General features: G+C 35.8%; 1 protein-coding gene and 1 long non-coding RNA gene across 2 annotated transcripts; both read right to left on the reverse strand.

Annotated features, from left to right (window-relative positions):
- Positions 1-1,426: 1,426 nt before the first annotated feature.
- LOC140858166 (uncharacterized) lies at positions 1,427-2,717 on the reverse strand. Its single transcript, XR_012141562.1, has 2 exons — positions 2,580-2,717; positions 1,427-1,595 (listed from the first exon to the last, which is right to left on the reverse strand). It is a non-coding gene; the product is annotated as an uncharacterized lncRNA (long non-coding RNA).
- Positions 2,718-3,945: 1,228 nt separating this feature from the next.
- Positions 3,946-16,642, reverse strand: LOC105034777 (protein HEAT-STRESS-ASSOCIATED 32). The gene is made up of 5 exons (XM_010910053.4): positions 16,344-16,642; positions 14,574-14,765; positions 14,274-14,484; positions 4,375-4,598; positions 3,946-4,228 (listed from the first exon to the last, which is right to left on the reverse strand). The coding sequence occupies exons 1-5, from the start codon at positions 16,476-16,478 to the stop codon at positions 4,118-4,120; spliced, it is 873 nt and encodes a 290-aa protein (XP_010908355.1). The 5' UTR covers positions 16,479-16,642; the 3' UTR covers positions 3,946-4,117.
- Positions 16,643-20,664: the final 4,022 nt, after the last annotated feature.

The following is a 20,664-nucleotide window of genomic DNA, read 5'->3' on the forward strand; positions in this document are numbered from 1 at the left end:
ACCGTCCCATGCCAGTTGTGCAGCCGGTCGGCTAGCCAACGAAGGGATTGGAGATCCCCTATTTCGGCCCAAGGCAATCCACAGGAAGAAGAAGAAAGAAAAAACAAAGAAAAAGAAAAGAAGAAGAAGAAAGAAAAAGAAAAAGAAAAGAAAAAGAAAAAGAAGAAAGAAAAAGAAAAGAAAAATAAAAATAAAATAGAAAATAAAATATAGACTCTCTCTCTCTTCTTCTCTCTCTTCTTCTCTCTCTAATTTCTCTTTCTTTTTCTACTTTCTCTCCTAAGATTTTTTAAAATTTTGAAGAATGATGATGAATTTAAATGATCCTAGTGATGGATTTTTGATCTGCGATCGCCGGATGGTACACCGGCACCCACTTTGATCAGATTAGGTATTTTTAAGATTCTATTTTTTTTCATAATTTTATTGAATTATTCACATGATAGCCTCAACATGATTTGATCTGATCGATCGAATTTGTTGAATCATATCGTCTGAAGAGTCCAAGATAAATATTCTCTCTCTAGAATTTTCTCTCTAAGCCATTTCTCTCTCGATCGATTTCTCTCTCTAAAAAGATTAGTCAATGAAAATTTTTTTTTTAATATTTTTAATCTGATGAAGAATCATGATCCATGATTGTTGAGCAGTGTATTGGCACTCACCTTGATCAGACCCAATATTTCTCAATTTGATCATTCATAATTTCGATTTAATCATGACTTGATTTGATTATGTTGATTTCACCAATCGAGATATTGGACCAATCATAATGTTGGATTGTGTCACCTGATCAATTCGAATTGTACCTCATAAATTCTCTCTCCTCTGATTTTCTCTCTCTATTTGATTTTATGAAACCAATGAAGAAACCTCGATCCTATTACTTCGAATTCGATTTGATCTGATAGTCAAACTTTGGATCGTCTACGTCCTAATTAGATTTTGATTAGATGAAATTAGATAATGGGACTCAATCTAAATCGTTGAAATATGATATTCGTATTTTTTCTGATTATTAAATTTGATCTCGTATAGATATCGTTGACACCTGATAATCGAATATTGTGATATGGTTTATGAACTGAAGAATTTTAGAAGAGAATTTATAGAATATGTGGATTTATTGAAATACGTTCGAGGTAAGTAATGTTTCACTTTTTCTAGATTTATCAACAAATTATAATGTATTTTTCTGATATGATTTGTGAAACGATGCATGAATTGGATAAAAGATATTTTGTTATGTAAATATCTTATTTGAAATGTTATGATGAAGCATGATTGAACATATTGATTTCATGATGCATTATATTGATTAATTTCGATACTACATGATTATATATTTTCTTATCGAAATTAGAATATGAAACATGATTAATGAAAAATTCTGATATAAGAACAATATAAATTGATAATCTGACTATGTAAAAGACCCCGCCAAATGAGGCATATACGTTGGCAATTGATTTATTCTGAGGATTTATGTCACCAAAGAGACCAGCGACAAATCGTCAGAGAGACCAGCGGTTCCGAAGGACTTTGCTACCAGATGATTCGTAGCTCATCGCAAGAAGATACGCAGTGTTATGATCCTGCCACAAAAAAAATGTGGTCATAGCTCATAGTTAACGAAAAAAATTTAAGAACGAAATAAATTGAAATCTCGAAAGAAACTCGAATTTTAAAAAAATAATAAATTTGATATGAACTATATTGTATAATCGAAATTGATTTCAAATTGATGAACTCGACATGCTTATTTTTTATAAATAATTATTTACTTAAATGTCTGATAAAATCTGTTGAAAGTAATCATTGCTTACTGGGCTGTCTAGCTCATTATCTCCTATTTTACTATTTTTACAGATGTTGAGAAATTAAGATGATACAAGATATGAATGGAAGAGTGATCAAAAGCAAAATCTCCATACTTTTATTTTAGGTTGAAAGTCTTATGGAATTTGATGTAAGATTTATGAATCATTGTTAAATTTATTAAGATGTTAAAGAAGAAATTTAGATCGTTATGTTTTGGATTTAAATTATTGACTAATTATTCCGCTGTTGTTTTAGGATAGCATGGTAAGATGCCTTGCATGCTTATGGAAAAAAATTTTTATGAGTATGCGACGGTTGCCATGACCTTCAATTCATAATCTCGGATCGAAAGCGTGACAGGTTTTGACTAATGCCACTCAGAATTGATTGAAATTGGTTTTTTGTGCAAAAGATGGAACAAGACCTAAAATGGGTGAGATTGAATGAAGCTAATTTTAAGCAGATTTTGGACATATCACATCCCAATGGTTCGGACAAAATAATTTTTGCACTCGCTTTGGTCAAGTCTAGCCCTCTCAGGTTGGCTTTAATTTTAAAATAAATAAAATATCTGCCGCTAAACTGATTGAAAGACTGAGACGAGATTTGGGACCCAATGCGGCTGCCAGTCTACTTTTATCTAATGGGCTATGCACCCACAGAAGTCCTGAACCGCACGTATTGTGCCTGCACGATATGAACAATTGAAAGACCTAAAGGCTAAGCTACCGAAAAATTGATGTGAACAATAAGCGTACCTCCCATCTCATAATCCATTAATTTCCTCCCATTCTGTCTCTTATTTGCAGTTTTCTCTCTTCTCTACAAATTAGTGTATACCTATTATTTCGACTCTTCATCTGCATCCTCTCCTGTTGTCATCCTTCTTATCTTTCTATCAACCCTCAGTACCTCAAATCTACTCGAAATCTTTGCCTCGCCACCAACAGCCTCTGCATCCCAATATCACCATCCTTAGCGTGCCAAGGACGATGCCATGAGCAAATCCTGAATTCATCACTGGAAATATTAAAAAAAAAAAAGTACTAATAAGATCTATAATCTAAATATCCGTACTGAATCAGTAAGGATCCTTATCATGCCAAGGACGATGACATGGGCAATATATTGAATTCATCGTTGAAAATATTAAAAAAAGCACAAACAAGATCAATAATCTAAAACGGTTAATACAGTATAATTAATATACAATCCATAATGAGACGATTCTCTAATTATTTTTCTTATTTTTTATCTAGACACATCTCCAAATGGATTGATCCACAACTTTGTACGCCTCGGTACGCTTTAATATGAGACGGTACGTCTAGATACCGAACAGTAAGAGACCTGAATTTCATACTAATACGCAGCTAGTACCATACAACCCATACCCAATGGTACAGGGTGAAACCGCAATCTATAGGTAAACAGTTGAATTAGCAACGATAAAGTACTAAAAAGACTCATACATGTTGCCCCAACCTATATTATGTATCCACAAAACAACAATAGTCTTTTTATTACTTATCTTGTTTTGAAATGTGCATTGAAAAAGTATAACGCATACATCAACAAAATAATAGATCCATCGAAAAACTGTTGGGTTATATCAGCATACTGAAAAAGCTCAATATATATTAGTTGAACATGTGCTATATATTACAATATAACCTCAATGTAAAATGCGAGGCGATAAAAAGGATCAGAAATATATGTATCAGCAATACAGTGAGTGTAGTTCAACAACAGTAGATGATAACTTAGTCTCATATAATCAAAAACTAAATAATCCCAGTAGACGTTTTGCAGCAAAAAGAATAATCCAAGTAGATATCAAAACCATGCTGCTCACTTCAGATGAAATGTCATCATAAATTTAATAATTGAGCTTTTGATCTATATTACAGGAACCTATTCATTGATGTTCTGTAATGAGGAGTCAAAGCGTAAAGCAATCAATCAGCAGTAGAACCAAGAGAATGCCTGGGCCACCAAACCCTGGCGAACCAAAACACGTCTCTTCAGTGTAGCATCAATGCTTCCTTAAGTCCCTCGATTTTAACGAAGCCAATGAAATAAATGTTCCCGGAGTACCACAAACATAATATAAAGGTACCAATAGGAGTCGAAACATACCTTTCAGTACCTTCACAAGTTATTAAAGAAATGAGCATAAAAAATGCTCGTGTCAGGTTACAAACATTGCCGGACAAACCACAGAACCTTCAGACCACGTCTAAAGTATAGCAGGACAACACAGCACAAGCAGCACATATAGAATGAAGAAGAAATATTACATCAAGAAATATGAAGACCCAAGAACTGATTTGTTGTTTTTACCCAAACTGTGGCCTCTCAGACATTCCAGATTCATCACATCAGAGTGGTCGACAAATAGATTCACCTGTAGAGTGCACAGCACTCCTATCAGAAAAACTGGACCTTAAATTCACCGTTAGGGTTAAAGCATCCGAACATTGGTGAGAACTTCACAAAAGAAAAAAGAAAATGGGAAAAAAAAAAAAGGAAAAGAAGGAAACAATTCAGTACCTTTGGTCCATATCGTTTGATGAACCACTCAGAGGTCCTTGAATTGGAAGATTCGAACATGGTTTTCTCCAGTCCCAAACGACCTATAATCTTTGCAATCATGTCTGTCCTCATAACATCAGCATACTTGCACAAATCATCAGCATCAATCATGATCATATCAGCACCAGCTTCCAAGCATCTCTCAGCCCTTCTGATTAGCAAATCTACATCTTCAACAATTTCTGCAACACGATAACAGTTATTGCTGGTTTAAGCTTGTGTATATGGATTGCATGATTTCGAGGCTTTGATCTGCCACATTTCCTTGCAACAATTAACATCCTTAAGTTCTGTACTATATGATAAAACAGGTACAGGAGCAGTTCCTTCTTTTTCCTTCTAGTCAGACATGGGCCCTGTTCTTTTGATTTAAAATAATTTTAGCAGGTTTAGATTTGGAGGAGGAGAAAAACTATTTGGCTCAGGACCTAAACTATCAGCAACCTTTCTTCTATACTACCAGCACCCTTCTTAAGTCACAACGTAAATATTTGATTGCTGCATTCCCAAAAGAAATATTAATGTAGATATAATCTTGACTCAACAATCTGAAGGAACCCAGGAAAGGTGAATATTGACCACCCTAGCATCCTGATAATTGTTTGCAATCCTTATAACGGAGAACATTCACAAATTTCAGAACCAAACATGAGTGTCCTACTGCAGGACCTTATGATGCTAGTTCAGAAGGTTCATGGTATTTATTAAGCGGCCAAACTGCTATGATGCTGGATTACTGTTGGCGGCAGCCCGTATATCCACCTATGATCATCATTACTTGCTTACTGTGCTGGGAGTCAGCCAACCACCATTTACCACCTTGAAAAAAACATCAAGTTTCACTTCCCTGGTAGTCAGACATTACTTCAGTTGAACTATGACAGCAAGGATGTTCTTACTGGATTAGAAAGATTTGTACACCATATCCAAGTAATGTCAGTAGACACTAGATGCCTTTAACAATGTTGCAGGGAGCCAAAAAAGGATAAATCATAGGAGTAGGAGGTTCAATGACAAATTCAATGTCATTGGCCTCTTCAATGAATAAATGCAGGGATATAGAGCTGTTTGATTTTGAATCCCTTTCAAAGAGCTATTAAAGTTAAAAAAAAGAAAACCTCAAAACACTTACAAAAGTGAGAAACTTATTTCCAGTAATAAATTTATAGATGTTGAGGTTTGAGAGGATGCTTACATAGTATCAACATTTGCCATTCTGATACCAGATTCTATATCAGTACCAACCTATTACAATGTCGGCATGCGGTATGTACGAGACGGCAAGATATACAAGAATGCTGGTACAGTATAAGATATGGAGGTATACCAATTTGATATCGGTACAGTATGGTATGCCCTAGAATGGTATGGTATTGTCCAATATGGTACGATACCCACCAGTGCAGCAAACCTTATACGGTATTATTCAATTTTAGCCAAACAAAGTTGAGACAATCTTGAAAAAGAAAACAATGAAGTGTTCGAATGGATAAAATACAACTACAGCATACAACATCATGCAAGAAACTGGGAGTTATTTAGGGCCTGTTTGGTATTGTTGCTGTTTGTATTTTTATTTCTCAAAAAATTAGTGAAGTACCAAATGGAGATTGATCTAAAAGACAGCATTTGCACCAAACTTCTAGTATTTCTTGTTTCTCTTTTCATTCCTTTTTTAAAACAATAATCTTTGCTTCCAAAAGCTCTGAAGCTTTTATTAGCAATTTAAGAAGGCAAAAGAGTTTCATCAGTACATACAGTTCAGCATGGTTCATTTTCTTATTGGGCTTTTGAAAACAAAAATAGAAAATAAAATCAATACCAAGCCATCCCTTTGATTATTCAAAGAAATTTTGAAAAAAATATATCCATTGAATGGGCAAAGAAGAACTGTGGTAAGCACATGTAACTTATAAAATATGATTATAAGAAGACCAAGGAGGGGCAGGGGAGGGGCTTACAGGTTATAACAACTTAAGGACTAGTTATACTTGCAAGACAAAATCCTAAGGACTAAGACACCTGATCCTAAGCCCCACTACCAACACTATATCATATGAACCAACCTAATTCCATGTCAAGAATTTTAATATCACAACTCCTCTATTAGGTGTCAAGCAGAAAGATCGTGGTCCGAATATGTAGCTTGTCAATAGAGTGCCAACGAAAAAGAAAATAGGCACTAGCCAGGAACCCATGAACAAGCCTACAGTTCAAGTTCAAGGATTGTCCCTACCTCTGATATGAGTTTCTCGAGCTAGGGGTGTGCAAAAAAGTCAGCCGAATTTATAACAATTATTTTAAAGTTCAGTCTGTTGTCGATTTGATAAAGTCTTGAATCAAAAAAATTGGTTTGGTTGTAGTTTGAGTTTTCAGAACATCTATTCAAACCTGACCCAACCCGACCTATATCAGTTTGAGTTTTCAAAAAATCGATTCAAAACTATATCAAACTGACCCGACCTAAATATGTGTGTGTGTGTGTGTGTGTGTGTACTTCAATTTTTTTTTTTTTTATATCTTCTCTTGTATATAAAATAGAATTTTTATATTTAGACTCAGCCTAACCTACTTAGTCCAGTCCATTGAACATCAACCTTATATAAAATAGAATTTTTACATTTAGGCTTAGTTCAGCCATTTAGCCCAACCTATTGAACATCAACTTGATAAACCAAAGCGAACTGAACTGAATTTCTTAAGTCAATTTCAAATGATTCTTTTTAGATGATCAGTTCAATTTTGTTTTCAGATTTAGGAAATCAATGTAAATCGCTTCAATTTCGAGTATTCTCCAAATCGACCTGACCCAACCCTTTTGCACCCCTACCTCGATCAATGAGATAGATCCCAGCGGCAGACCCAACTTATCACAATGGTTCATGTGGAACATCTCCAAGTAGGCTTTACCAAAAATATCATTTTCAATGATGCTAAGAAATATAGACACTCCACTTTTGGCAACTTAAACTTTGGAGGTATCCATCCATGGTGTATCGCCCTATACAAGGCATATAGTACCATCCCATTACCATACCGATACCTGTCTAATACAGTATCAATACTTGGTACACTATTTTATACCATACTGAACTAAGTATCGACATGGTAATAAAATAGTACCAATATGGGGTCCAGTACCGAGATGACGAACCTTACATCCATCTACATGATACCCCAAACCTCACGCTTTTGCACTTCCGAGGCTTAAATGTATAAAAAAAATGCATTTCAATACCCTTCATGCTATTGTGCACTTTAGACCTCAACACTTCAATAGTAGCACTCCACAATTTGAACCTTATGACAGCAAACATTGCCATTAGAACCCCAAATTCAAAATTTGCACCATTTTCCTGATTATTTGGCATGACGGTAGGATTTTGTCCTCTTATTCTGCAGATGGTGGACCTCACCATCAAGCTTAGATTTCATTTGACAACAGCTTGAAATCATGAAACAGATATTGGTTACTTGAAATAGTAGCCTTTGGCCATCCAAGTGTTTCGACGGCAAGGTTTTGTTGTCAAATTGATTGGACAGCCGACAGCTGTAATCCAAATGTCCTCTCATCTAACCTCAACCTATCTGAGCCAGGTTTTCATATTTGAACACCAATTATGAAGAGTCCACATATTTGCCAGTTGTCTTAAATAAAGAATTCAGATTCCTAGAAAAAGGTTTCATCAGAGCAATTGATATGATGGGAGACAGTTGAAGCTCAAAAAAAAATCACATAATTACATTGAAAGATACATTAAACAAGATGAAAATGTTAATTACTTGAAATTCTTGCCACAATCTACAGGTAGAATGGGAGACTGTGGAAGGCCACAAGATTGATAAGCACTCCTTCAAAGGGTGGAACTTAAGTATTTAGTGAGCTTAAATTTTGAAGTTCATATCCATCAGCATCAAGAAAAGGAGTTCAACACACATCAGTTCGAAAAAAATCATCACCAACACCAATACACTTAAATATTTTTAGATCAACTACTTCTATAATGTTCTATATCAAGTTATCTTTCCAATTCATCTAAAATCACCTAAAAGGAAGTTGGATGAGAAAGTTAGGAATATTTTATTTAAGGCATGTCAATGCTGACCGACTTTCTAGAAAATTATTGAAATACCATTCCACAGCCATAATTTGAAGGATATTTTTTCTTTTATTTTTGTCTGAATTTCTATGTTTTTTTTTTTTTTTTCTAGAAACTCATGTTAGATAAGTTAGAAGTCAAGTTAGAAATATTTTTTTTTAAACTATTATTTGATATTGATCTTTTTATTTTCCTTAGAAAATATGTACTGTACTATGAGAATTAAGAAAGTCCATTAACTTTAGAAGATCCCACCTATAAATAGGCCCTAGTTGTACTCTTTTGATATCCAGTAATCATCATTAATGTTTTCGAAATTTTTTATTCCTTGCTTGGAATGATCCACTACTTGCCATTGTGCAAGATTGCAATCCCTTGACAGGTCATCAGTGCAAGACCGATAGCTTCAAGCACTCCCCAGAGGGGTTCAAGATGTGAGACCAAATATCCTCAAGGAGTTCACTCGAAGCCATCAGTTATCTTATCTTTAGGTTTGTTTCCATGAATCCCATACACTTGCACATGCAGGCTTGCTTGCATCAATTGGATAGCCCTATCCTCCACTCAGGACACCCTCTATAAATATCTCTCTCCCTCCCCTTTAGGATGGACCAATCACTCACCTAGCAAACCAATTCACTTCGGAATTCCAAGTGACAAGAAGTTATGATGGACCCATGCTATTGTGCAAGGAAGGATATCTCAGGAGCTGTTCTTTATCACAAGCATCCCTTGGCTAGAGCTCACTATCCAAGCTTATTTCTCTCTCCTTACTCTCTTCCTTATTTTATATTATCTATAGCTGTCCTCTCATGCATGCACTCCAACTATGCCTCCATTCGTAAACCATACTTGTCTGTCATTTTGGGGTTCTATGTCAGTGGAAGGAGTGGGTCTTTCATACTTCTGTCCTCCCTTGCCATCCCTCCAGATACTTATGGTTTCTCATAGTCTTAATCTTTGACATTTAAATTATCATTATACTATACTCCTATATACCTATTTTCAAATCTTCCTTTTGCAGTCATCAACACTAAGACTAAAGCTGGGTATACTTTGCCCTAAGGAGGAACACACAGTCACTACTCTTGCAAACTATCAAGGAGACATCTCAATGGCCAATGATCAGGTGGTGATCACCTCAACCTGGTGATACAATAGGATCCTGAAAACTCCAAATATCACATCATAAAATGGTCCCTTCCATCGAGTAGGGAGCGACATGAACCAGATCCTCGACCAAGTTAGACCAGATAAGGTAGAATTAGAAAATTTTTAGGTTGTCAGCCTTCATCAGCATGTGCAGTGCATGAAGTCAAGATGAAGTGGAATCTGGAACAAGTCCCGGCTCTTGGAGGTGCTAGAGGACATCCTAGGATTCTGAATTAGCAGTGAACATGATATGCTCAAGGTGTTGACCATGGGACCCTGGATCGTCAGCAGCCAGGTTCTTGCATTTAAGACCTGATGACTGAACCTTGTCCCCACTGCAGACACTAGGTTGCCATCAATGAAGCTGTCACAGCTACCTTGTGTATACTGGGACGAGATGGCGGCAACAAACATCAATCAACAGCCAGCACCCCCATAGGTGTACTTTTGCACCAAAATCATAGTGATTGAATAGCTTACCAATGCAAACTATGCCCAAATCTCTGTGGTTGAATCTCACAAGTTTGTTCATGCTCAGGATAACAGTTAGGCCACTGGATATAGAATATGGCAACAATTTGTATACGAGAGCGTGGGACCAGTGTTTTGCTTGTCATTGAATTGGCCATGACCAGCTGGACTACCCCTAGAGAACATCTTGCTAAAGGACCAATTGCAAGCAAAGGCAAGTCAACAAAAAGAACCCTTAATGGGTGTTTCAATTGTGTGGACACAATCAATGGTGCTGGCCTATGACCCATGGCTAGTGGCAAGAATAGTGCAGAGGCAATGTGCTAAGACACTAACAAGGTAGAGGAACTCTATCTTCCTCAAATTTGACTCACCATGACTGGGTTACGCAACTTCATCGCCTCTTTCAGCAGGCAACTCAGGTCAAAGCCTAGGTCACTTGATGCCATACCATTGGACACAGCAAGTTTGTATATGTCAACAACCATAACTGAAGTTTTCTATAGATCGGTTTCATTTTCCCACCATCTCTCCTAATACACATCAAATTGGATCTGCGTCCATAGAGGAAGTTGGCCCCTTCATCATGGGCTTACAGCCCCAAGCTCAAGTAGTTGCCAAAGGATAGCCCCAGATCTGCAAGCAAAGCAAAAGGATGCCTAGCAATGCTAATGATTCAATGCTAGTGCTGTTGTTCTCCAACATGGGGAAGGCAGTGGAGGGGTGGCCGGAATCTGACCACTCTGCATCTGCTAAGGACAAGTTAGTTTTCCATTTTCATGCTACAACGGCTATGGAACTATGCCCAGCCATGTCTTTTGCCAGGGCTACAACCCTCCTAAACCAAGCCACCAATTCCCCCAACCAATTAGTAGCAGTCTCCTATGGCCTCCGGACACTGTCCATTGCCATCAAACCAAGGGGGTTGGCTGACCTAGTTGATCAAGGAGGTGATCAACATCATATAGCCATCGCGGGCATTCAAGGGGAGGAGGCCGCCTCCATCCACCTTGTGCCTTCTGCTAGGTGATTGATTTTTAAGATACCTTGGCATATGAATGAGCAGCACCACCATGTCAGCTAGAATTTCCCAATATCTTGGGGTGTACCTAAGAGTCTTCCTTTTCAATCCGACTACTCCGCCTACCCCCTCCAACCTAGTAGTTCAACATGCATGCTGTTGCACTATGGTGAAAGTGATGTGCTCCCAGCTCTCGCATGGTCCATCCAACGTGCATTGGTTCTCATCTATAACGTGCTTGTATGTTTCTTTTGGGGCTGCCTACTCATTCCATTGTTGCGGGTTACCGGGTTGTTTGTCTTTACTTTTGGTTTTGTCTAGCCAATGGTTAGCTGTCTTGGTGTATGGCAACGGGTATTGGTGAACGTACCAATACTATCAATAAAATACATCACATTTATGAAAAATATGCTGCATGCTAGATACATATGTATATTATTATTTTAAACATGTACTCTAAATGTAGTACCTGTGACTCATAGTGGGAATCATAAACTTTGTGCACCTTAGGCTGACACTCTTAACATAGAACACTTAATTTAGTATTCAAAACATAGTAACTTGCATAGTATCTTGTCAAATATAGTACAGTATTGTATGCAAGATTTAAAGTTGTAGCTGCAAACGATTTCAAACCGACAGAAATTTTCAGTTTCAGTCAGTTTTGTCTATTTTAGTTGATTTTGGTTTGTTTCAGTCCATTTCATAACATTATGTATATTAGGCTAACACTACCATATTAGTCTAGAGTTAGTATTTGAAGCATAGTATCTTGTCGAAGATAGTATTATATTTTGTGTAAGTTTTAAAGTTTCAGCTGAAGACAATCTGAAACTGACCGAAATTTTCGGTTTCAATCAGCTTTGTCTACTGCAGCTGATTTTGGTTTGTGTCAGTCAATTTAAGCTCGTTTTAATTGATGTCAACTAGTTTCAGCCAAAAGACATCCAAAGGTGTTGTTTTTAACATTTTTCTGTTTAACCAGTAAATATGTCTAATATTTTCTAAATTTCGTCATTATAATTCAACCACATATTTTATTAAGGCTCTAATGATCTTATCTATGTTATTTTCATCTAAGCCTTGTAATTATTGTCAATAAGATATAATCTTGATGTGCCTTTAAGTTATAAGCAACATTTCACTATATTGAGCTAAAGATGCATGCGCCTGTGGAGCTTTTATTAGTTTGAATAGCAAATTCTGTAGCAAATTTTATATTCCTGTATACCTGTTAGTTTGTACTTGATTAAGTAAGTGATATTACTCAATAGATTAATAACACTCATCTAACATATTTTATGCATTAAGTTTCAACATAGTATAATTTCAGCCTCAAACCATCCATACTTGTTTATACCACATCCTCACCTACAGTGGAGGCCCAAAGGCCAATTAGAAAGTGGCCACATGGAGGTGCCAGGAACTGAGTAATAATAGGAGGCTCTAACCTCAACAATGAAAAATAAGTTGAGTATTTAGGATTAATTTAACAAAAAGATTGCAGAGGCTGCTAACATGTGGATAAGACTACTTACATCATGTTTCCATCGAGGATAACTAAGATGGTGCGATGTGGTCAGACTTGAGGAAGACCAAAAGATAGTTACAAGATAGACTAAGAAACATGGAACCCGACCAAGTTACCATGTGCTGCCATAACTAGAAATGACAAGTGCTAATGCTAGAGATGGACAACAGTTAATAGAGAGATGCAACCATACTAAATTATAATATTAAGAACAAGCTCTTTGCCAATCAATGATCAGCATTTGTTTATTTTATCTTTCAGTTATCTTGACATAGTTTTATTGATCTCTTATTTCATAGTTCTTAACATAGCACTATAGATACCTTTCCCTTTCCCAAAAGGCAGCATCCAATAGTGAAAGTCCTTTGAAGGGCAAGGCAATGGAACCCACTACCTTCCATCTTTTTCTGGTCGAACACCAGTGGTAGTCCTGTGCATCAATCCAGCCCAGCTGTTGATTGTTCTCTTTCCACCCCATCCCAAAAGGAAAAGGGATAGCAGCAGCAATGCTATATAAATTATGATTCTAGATCACTTAAAACACAAAAAAATGATGTGAAATAACTTGTCTTGATTTGTGCCCTCATAGAGCATACACAACGCCCCCTTTCCCTCGTTATTTTATCTTTTTTTTCTTTTTTGGCTTTTTAAAACCAGAACTTGGAGTGAAACTATGGAAACAGTTGAAACTTCTAAATTAGAAACTCTACCCAAGAGACCAACAATGGTACAGAATATTAAAACCTCAATTCTTCATATCTATATATATCATTCTAACCAGGTACTCTAAACTCTAAACATACATATTAAGGCCACACTCTATTGCTGTATATATAATGCTAATCATTACACAGAAGCAATCCTTGATCAACCTTGCACTCAATGTTATTTATCATTCTTAATGGGATTTTTTTTTTCCTTTCCATATGGAAAAAATAATGTAGGCATGCTGATGATAATAGCTTTTCCTTGTATATCAAGGAATAAAATAGTAACAATTTACATTCTGCAGTCTAAATGGGTAGTACTCATGATTTTGTGAAGCAATAGAAACCAATATTTATACTGAAATAAGTTTGAAATCATATGCTCATTGAAAGGAACAGAAGTTTTTCATCAATTTGCATTTCCTTGCTGTTTTCTATTATTTAAGTCATGAATGAAATAAACCCTTGGTCATTCAAAAAGAAACGCGTGAAACTTCAAACATCATATGATTACAGCCCAGGATGGTTCTTTTATAGGCATGATGGGATCTTGCAAACACAAAATAATGGTAAAGCAGTAAGAAATAAGAAAATCATTTCGAGGAATCATAATACTGTTCTGGGTAACTATTGCAAGAATATTTCGGGCCAAGTTATGTAATGGTGACTTTCCCATCCTATGATCCCACCCCCCCCCCCCCCAACCCGAGACACCCTTTGTATTTTCTGCAAAAAAACATTGTGATAGCACATTTAGTAGTTTAAATTCATGCAAGTATTGGCATCATATACATGCATACATGCAATCATTACAACCAAAAAGCTTAAAAAAGTAAAAAGCATCCCATGGACAAAAGGAAGGGGGCAATGATTACCTAAACTATGATGAACTGGAGCTATATAAGCTCCAAATGCTCTATCACCAGCCACTGGGATTTCAGACCTGTCAAACTTAACTGCAAATTGAGGTTTTGCTTTAAGGCCACTACTCTTAACGAGGCGAATAAATCTCAAAAGAGCTTCTTCAGGAAGTTTAAGTGATCCAGCATTTAACTCAATTGTATCAAACCCTAAGTTTTTGCATTCCTGTGAAGCATCAAACTGAGGTGAGGCATTGCACCAGACTGTACACATAAAAATAAGAGCATATAAACTAAATTCAACATTTTTCGGACCTCGACATATTGTTTGAAAGAAGAAGGCCCTTTGCGCAGTAGATGTTCTGCCCAATCACCTGTACTGACGTATACATTGTGCCTATGTGCCAGGTCAGTTATTTCTTTAATAAAGGTGTTTGGCATTAAACTGTGTGCCCCTCCTGAGAACTTCAAGCCATCAACAAACTGATCCATAGACTCTAATATATCCTGCAGACAGTATCAAGAGAATTTAATTCTATGTTCATTAATTTCAAATTTCATAACAAGCCAGCTTATATAATGATTAATAATTGAAGACTACAAGAAAGAAATGCTAAAGCTTGACCAGATTTCCTCCCACTGATGTCAGTGCATGATACAGACCACACCCTATACCAACACATTGGGCAGAATATTCTGTAACTCCTGTGTTACAACACAATTATTGTACAAATAAAAAGATGTTGGGAAAAATGAGCAAATTGATGTTCTTTAGACAAATTTTATGACCCATCATAAATAAGCTAAAATGGATGAAAGCTCAGTAATAGCCTAGGTACATGAAGGCATGCAACAAACGCACCCTAAAAGGGTATGTTGTATATATGAGCATAATAAAGAATACTATCCATAAGAAACAAATTTCATACAATACTTTTACTAAAAGCAAAAGATGCCATAAGCTTTTTCCTGACTGATCCATTACTCATGCAAGCAGATGCACACCCAAGAATACAACCATGTGCAAAGCAAGTAAACAAACACAAAACATGCACACAAACACACTAAGCAAAACACAGATAATAATTTAACTATAAAATGAAATCTCATATAACATCAGATTACACATTTTTCTGCGGCAATGGGTGCTACCAACTTGGATTGAAATACTTAACATTCACACTTATTGATCCTATAACTGAACTCATAGCTTCCAAGTATAATCACAAAAATGATTCCCCAACAAGTAAAGAGCTCTTATTTTAACTACTATAACAAAAAATATCAGCTAATGTATCATTACATTCATTTTTCATTTCCTAATGAGTGACAAGGTGTCTGCTATGTCTCACCCTGCTACAATGTCTGAAGGAAAAGCTCTCAGACTAATTTGAATCCCCAGCTAGATTTCAAAGGCTTCATTTTATCTTGGGACGAAAGCAACAATTATCGAGTTTCTGTTATTCCAAGTGTGTCAATCTCTAAAGCCTTCAGATGTACAAAGACTTAAAAATGCAAATGCCAAGGAACCAAATAGGGGAAGAAGGTTTCTTATTCTAGAAAAATCATAAGATAGAAAGAGAGCTTAAATCCCATTCAGATCATACACCATCATGGGCTTCTAACTGAACCTTTCAGCAAAGTCATCGCTTGATTAAACTACCAGCATCAAATTACCACGCAATCTATAAAAAATAGAAAATAAAAACTCAGAAAATTTTCGATTCTTCCACCTCAAAATGTTGTCCAGAGGAAACTTGACTACCAGATGATATCATTCCCATCAACGAAACCTACCATCCGGTCAAGATTTCCAGGTAAATGAAATGGATGAGAACAAGAGGATACGATGGATTCAATGGAGAAAATTCCAAATTCCAAGAGCTCTAGACTTGCATTTCCCAAGACATTGAAACCGAATTGGTGGAAGAATAGCGTTAAAGAATATTTCCTAATAGCGATCGAATCGCTTTAAGATCAAGAGATCACCAACCAATTCCCCAAGAAAGAAAGAAGAGAGCCGGGGAATAATTAATTCAACCGGCGAATAGAGATGAGATCGACAGCGAGAAGGGGGTAATTAACCTGGAGGGCGTGGTTGCCCATGAGGGTGTAGTCGGGGCTCCTCATCTCCGTCAACCCGAACCTCCGCGGCTTCTCCGGCCGATCCTCATCGTCGCTGAAGCTCTTCCATCTATAGTAATATCCGTATGCCGCCATCTTCCCCCTCCCCGCTCTCTCTCGCTCGCGTTACCCTCTTCTTCTTTATTCTTCCGTCGCTCTTTCTCCGTGTCTCTATGATGTTTCAGCTGGTGATAGGAGAGAAGCTTTGAGCGGGTTCTGGAATCGTCTCACTGCTCCAGCAGACCTATCCAGAGCATTCCACGCTCCAAACGCGCCCATAGATGTTTTATACGCCGCACAGAGGCGGATGCGGCGCCTTATTCTTACGGATGGCAATTGGATAAGAAAAACATGGACCCAAATTTAATCTATCTATTAAATATATCAAATCCAACCTATTTAATTAATCCAATTCAACTCATTTAATTTATTTATTAAATAAATTAAATTAAATTAAATTAATTAAATAGATCAAAAATAAATTATATAAATTATAAATAAATTAAATAATTTTAAATAAATTAAATATGTTGAATAAATTGAATTAAATAAAATAAAAATAAATTAAATAAATTTTAAATAAATTAAATAGATCTAAAATAAATTGAACCGATTAAATATACAGATCATCCGATACAATTCGATCTAAATATTAAATATATTAAATAAATTAAAATAAATTAAATATTTAAAATTTAAATATAATTTAAATATTAAATTTATTAGATGAGATGATTTATTTATGATTCAAATTTATTTATGATTTAAATTTATTTATATTAAATTAAATATAAATTAAATTGATGGATCATATTTTGTTGGTATGATATTTTTTAAATAAAAAAATATTTTTTTTATTTTATAATATCAATCATTGGATCATACGATATAATTTCAAAAGCTGTGCAGATAGGATGGAGATATAGATTAGATGCTTTGATATTTATGAAAATATATGATTTGATGTCATGAAAAAGACCAACCATCTGGAGGATTGAACACAAACCCTTTTTTATGGAGATGTAACGTGGGATGTGGGCCCAGGGACTATCATGAGAAAGCTCGGTACATGGTGCGCACCACCAGATGGGATTTGTTTTTTCTTACTTGGAGGTGACACATGTTGTGGGTTGTGTGGGTGGCATTGTGGGTCGGAGCCTCTCTCCAACCCGCTTAGAAGTATGGGCTCTCTAATCTGTTCACGAGCTTGCTTCATTCCATCCATCTCAAAAATTGATGATGATGAATGTTATATTTATCTAATTAAAAAAATATTTATTATAAAAAATCAAAAATAATATAATTATATTTTTTATTTATAATTTTTTATATATTATTATATCAGATAAATTTAGATCTGAAAAATCTGTAATTCATAAGATCAATATTTCAGATGAAGCTTCGAAATTCCAGTGACTTTATATTCTCGATAAAAAATCTTGTCCCTCTTTTCACACGGCGACTCAAAATTTTATATTCAAAATTATTTAATAAAAAAAATTATAAATTTTAAAAATATCTAAAGTAGTTAATTCAGAACTAACTAAGTTTATTATATTATATCTTTTATTTCTTCTGGAATGGTTAGAGTTCATGTATAATAATTTATCTTTGTAAGAGATTTTGAACCTCTTTTTTTTTATAGAAGTGCAAAGTGCTCTCTTAAAAGGAAAATACAATAAAAATTATTCTTAATATTAAAAATAAAAAAAAAATTGATGAAACTTCATAGAAATTTTATCCATCTCTTCTTAATCAGAAACTCAAAATATCCAGCATCTTCATTATCCCACAATATAACTTCAAGTTTAGACGATATAGATGTCTTAGGAGGTAATATAAATTGAAACATTGGGTCCTTATTTGGGATCCTTCCAAATGTTTTGCTAAGCAAGAAACTCTCTAAGTTGAGGCCATGGTGGTGTAAGAAGGTCCCTATGAAGATTTTCTAAATTATTTGTACAAAGGAGGACAAGTAGTGATGTAAGATCTTAGAAAATAGAGGTGCAAGAAGAGGGAGGAGCCATTATTGTTGCACTAGATTCAAAAATTCTTCAAAGGTTGCATCCAACGAGAGGTGGGTGGAGATCAAGAAGAGGAGGCAGAGACCCCATTGTTATGATGGTGGCAGGAGCCAATAAGACCATTTGATTTCTTAAAGATAGATGTTTTCAAGACAAGTTTGGACATTACACCTCCCAGAATAATGTTAGATAGAGGTGTTTTTGATGCCAAGGAAGAAATCTTGAGTACTTAATTGAAAGAGAGATGGGGGATCTGATAGCAATGGAGCGACTTTTGGGCTGGCGGTAAGAGATTCCAATTCATATGTCCTTCTCAGACCAAACTATGAGAAATTATAGGCATCTTAGATCCATACCGATGGCTTAAGTGGTTTGGGATAATGTATAGAAGAAGGATATGATGGATGCCTTAGAGTCAATGTGAAAGTAGAGCTGGAGATGAATAATTCTCCACCTCAATGGTTCCTCTTTCTTGATTGATTTTTCTTTGCCACTCATATTAAAAAAGTGGAATGGAAGGAGGATGTCCATTTCAATGTGTGATGACCCAAGACTAAGCCTAAACCCGATTTAGGAGACCCAAGCCCAAGCCCAAAAAAAAAAAAAAACAAACAAATAGAAACAAGAGAACCGGGAAGAAGACTCCCGATAGGAGTCTTCTTCTTCGATGAAGCCGCGGTGATCGGGAGTCCTAGGACTACCAGAAGTCCTAGGGCTCTCTATAAAAAGAATCTCCCCTTCCTTAGAACCCCCCACCGGTCTTCCTCCCTCTCTTCCTCCTTAATTTTCTCCGATTGAAGCCGCGGCTCTTGTTTCGTGCTCGCCACAATTTCTCGCCGGTGGGATCACCGGAGGCTGAGGTAAGCCTTCCTTCCTCTTCTTCTCTCCTCTCCTTTCTTTCCCATGCCTGTGGGCACGACTGCCGACGACAGTTGTCGTCGGATTTCATTGAAGAAGGGACCCCTGTTTGGTCTCTTCTTCTTCTTTGATTTTCTGGTGCCGGCGATCACTGCCGACCATCGATCTTGGCCTCTCTGAACCCATATGGGTTGTCCCCTTTGCCGCCAGCCTTCGTCGTGTCGGCTATGGCCCGAACGACCGATCAAAGGGAGGGGACCTGCCAGTCCCCTATTTCGGCCAGGAAAGAGCCCGAGAGAAAAGAAAAGAAAAGAAAAGAAAAGAAAAAGGAAAGAAAAAGAAGAAAAAGAGAAAAAAGAGAGAGAGAGAGAGAAACTTTCTCTCTCTGCTCTCTCTCTCTTGGATTTTTTAAGAATTTATGGATTTAAATAATAATAATAATAAATAAATAATAAAATAATAATAATAATTAAAAAAAATTTTGGACGCTGTCATCTAATCGATCTGTGTGACGACATTAGATTTTAAAAATTTTTATTATTTGTATTTGATAAAATTTTGATCAAAAATATGATATTTGATGTATCAGATTCGAAGAAGAATTTTTCAGATTTCTAGGATCCCTAATTTGAATTTTCTTTTGAGGTAAGTAGTGTTTTACTTTTATTAAATTTATCTGATAAATTATAAATTTAAATTAGATAAATTCATGACATGCTTGTGATTAAAAATATTTGTTGAACTTAATTATGATTGAAAATAATTGTTAAAAATTATTTATGATTGAAGATATTTGTTGAAAATTATTATGATGATGTATGATCATAAAGAATGATATGATTGATTGACTAGAATATCACTTATTTACATTATTTTTAAAATAATATATGAATTGGAAGATGATATAAATTGACAACCTGGCTATGTAAAGGACCCCGCTAATGGGGACATATACGTTGGCAATTGATTTGTCCTGAGGGTTTATGTCGCTAGCGAGACCAGCGACATGTCGCCAGAGAGACCAGCAACAAACCGTCAGTGAGACCAGCAGTTCCGAAGGACTTGCTGCCAGATGATTCGCAGCCTACCATAAGAAGATACGCTATATTATGACCTTGCCACAGAGAAAATATGATCATAGTCATGATTGGTAAGAAGAACTTTAGAAATTTGATGAATTTAAGATGATAACCATAATTTAAAATTTTGATGAATTAAAATTTTATATATGATTGATAGTGTGATGAATTAAATTATGAATTCATGAATTTACATATTGATTTTGTTATTATCAGTAAACCGATGTGTACAGTATTATTGCCTGATTTATTCAGTTAAAAGGTATACACTGCTTACTGAGCTATTTAGCTCATGATGAGCTTTATATTTTTCTTTACAGA

The sequence above is a fragment of the Elaeis guineensis genome, chromosome 5 (assembly GCF_000442705.2).
Source record: "Elaeis guineensis isolate ETL-2024a chromosome 5, EG11, whole genome shotgun sequence".
In the NCBI taxonomy this organism is placed as follows: domain Eukaryota; kingdom Viridiplantae; phylum Streptophyta; class Magnoliopsida; order Arecales; family Arecaceae; genus Elaeis; species Elaeis guineensis.

What these genes read in the sequence shown, in the direction of transcription:
- LOC105034777 (XM_010910053.4), bottom strand. Translation starts at nt 16,478, where the DNA reads ATGGCGGCATACGGATATTACTATAGATGGAAGAGCTTCAGCGACGAT. An exon ending in TGGGCAACCACGCCCTCCAG is followed by an intron (nt 14,766 to 16,343) that starts GTTAATTACCCC and finishes TACTGTCTGCAG; the next exon opens with GATATATTAGAGTCTATGGA. An exon ending in CTTTCAAACAATATGTCGAG is followed by an intron (nt 14,485 to 14,573) that starts GTCCGAAAAATG and finishes GATGCTTCACAG; the next exon opens with GAATGCAAAAACTTAGGGTT.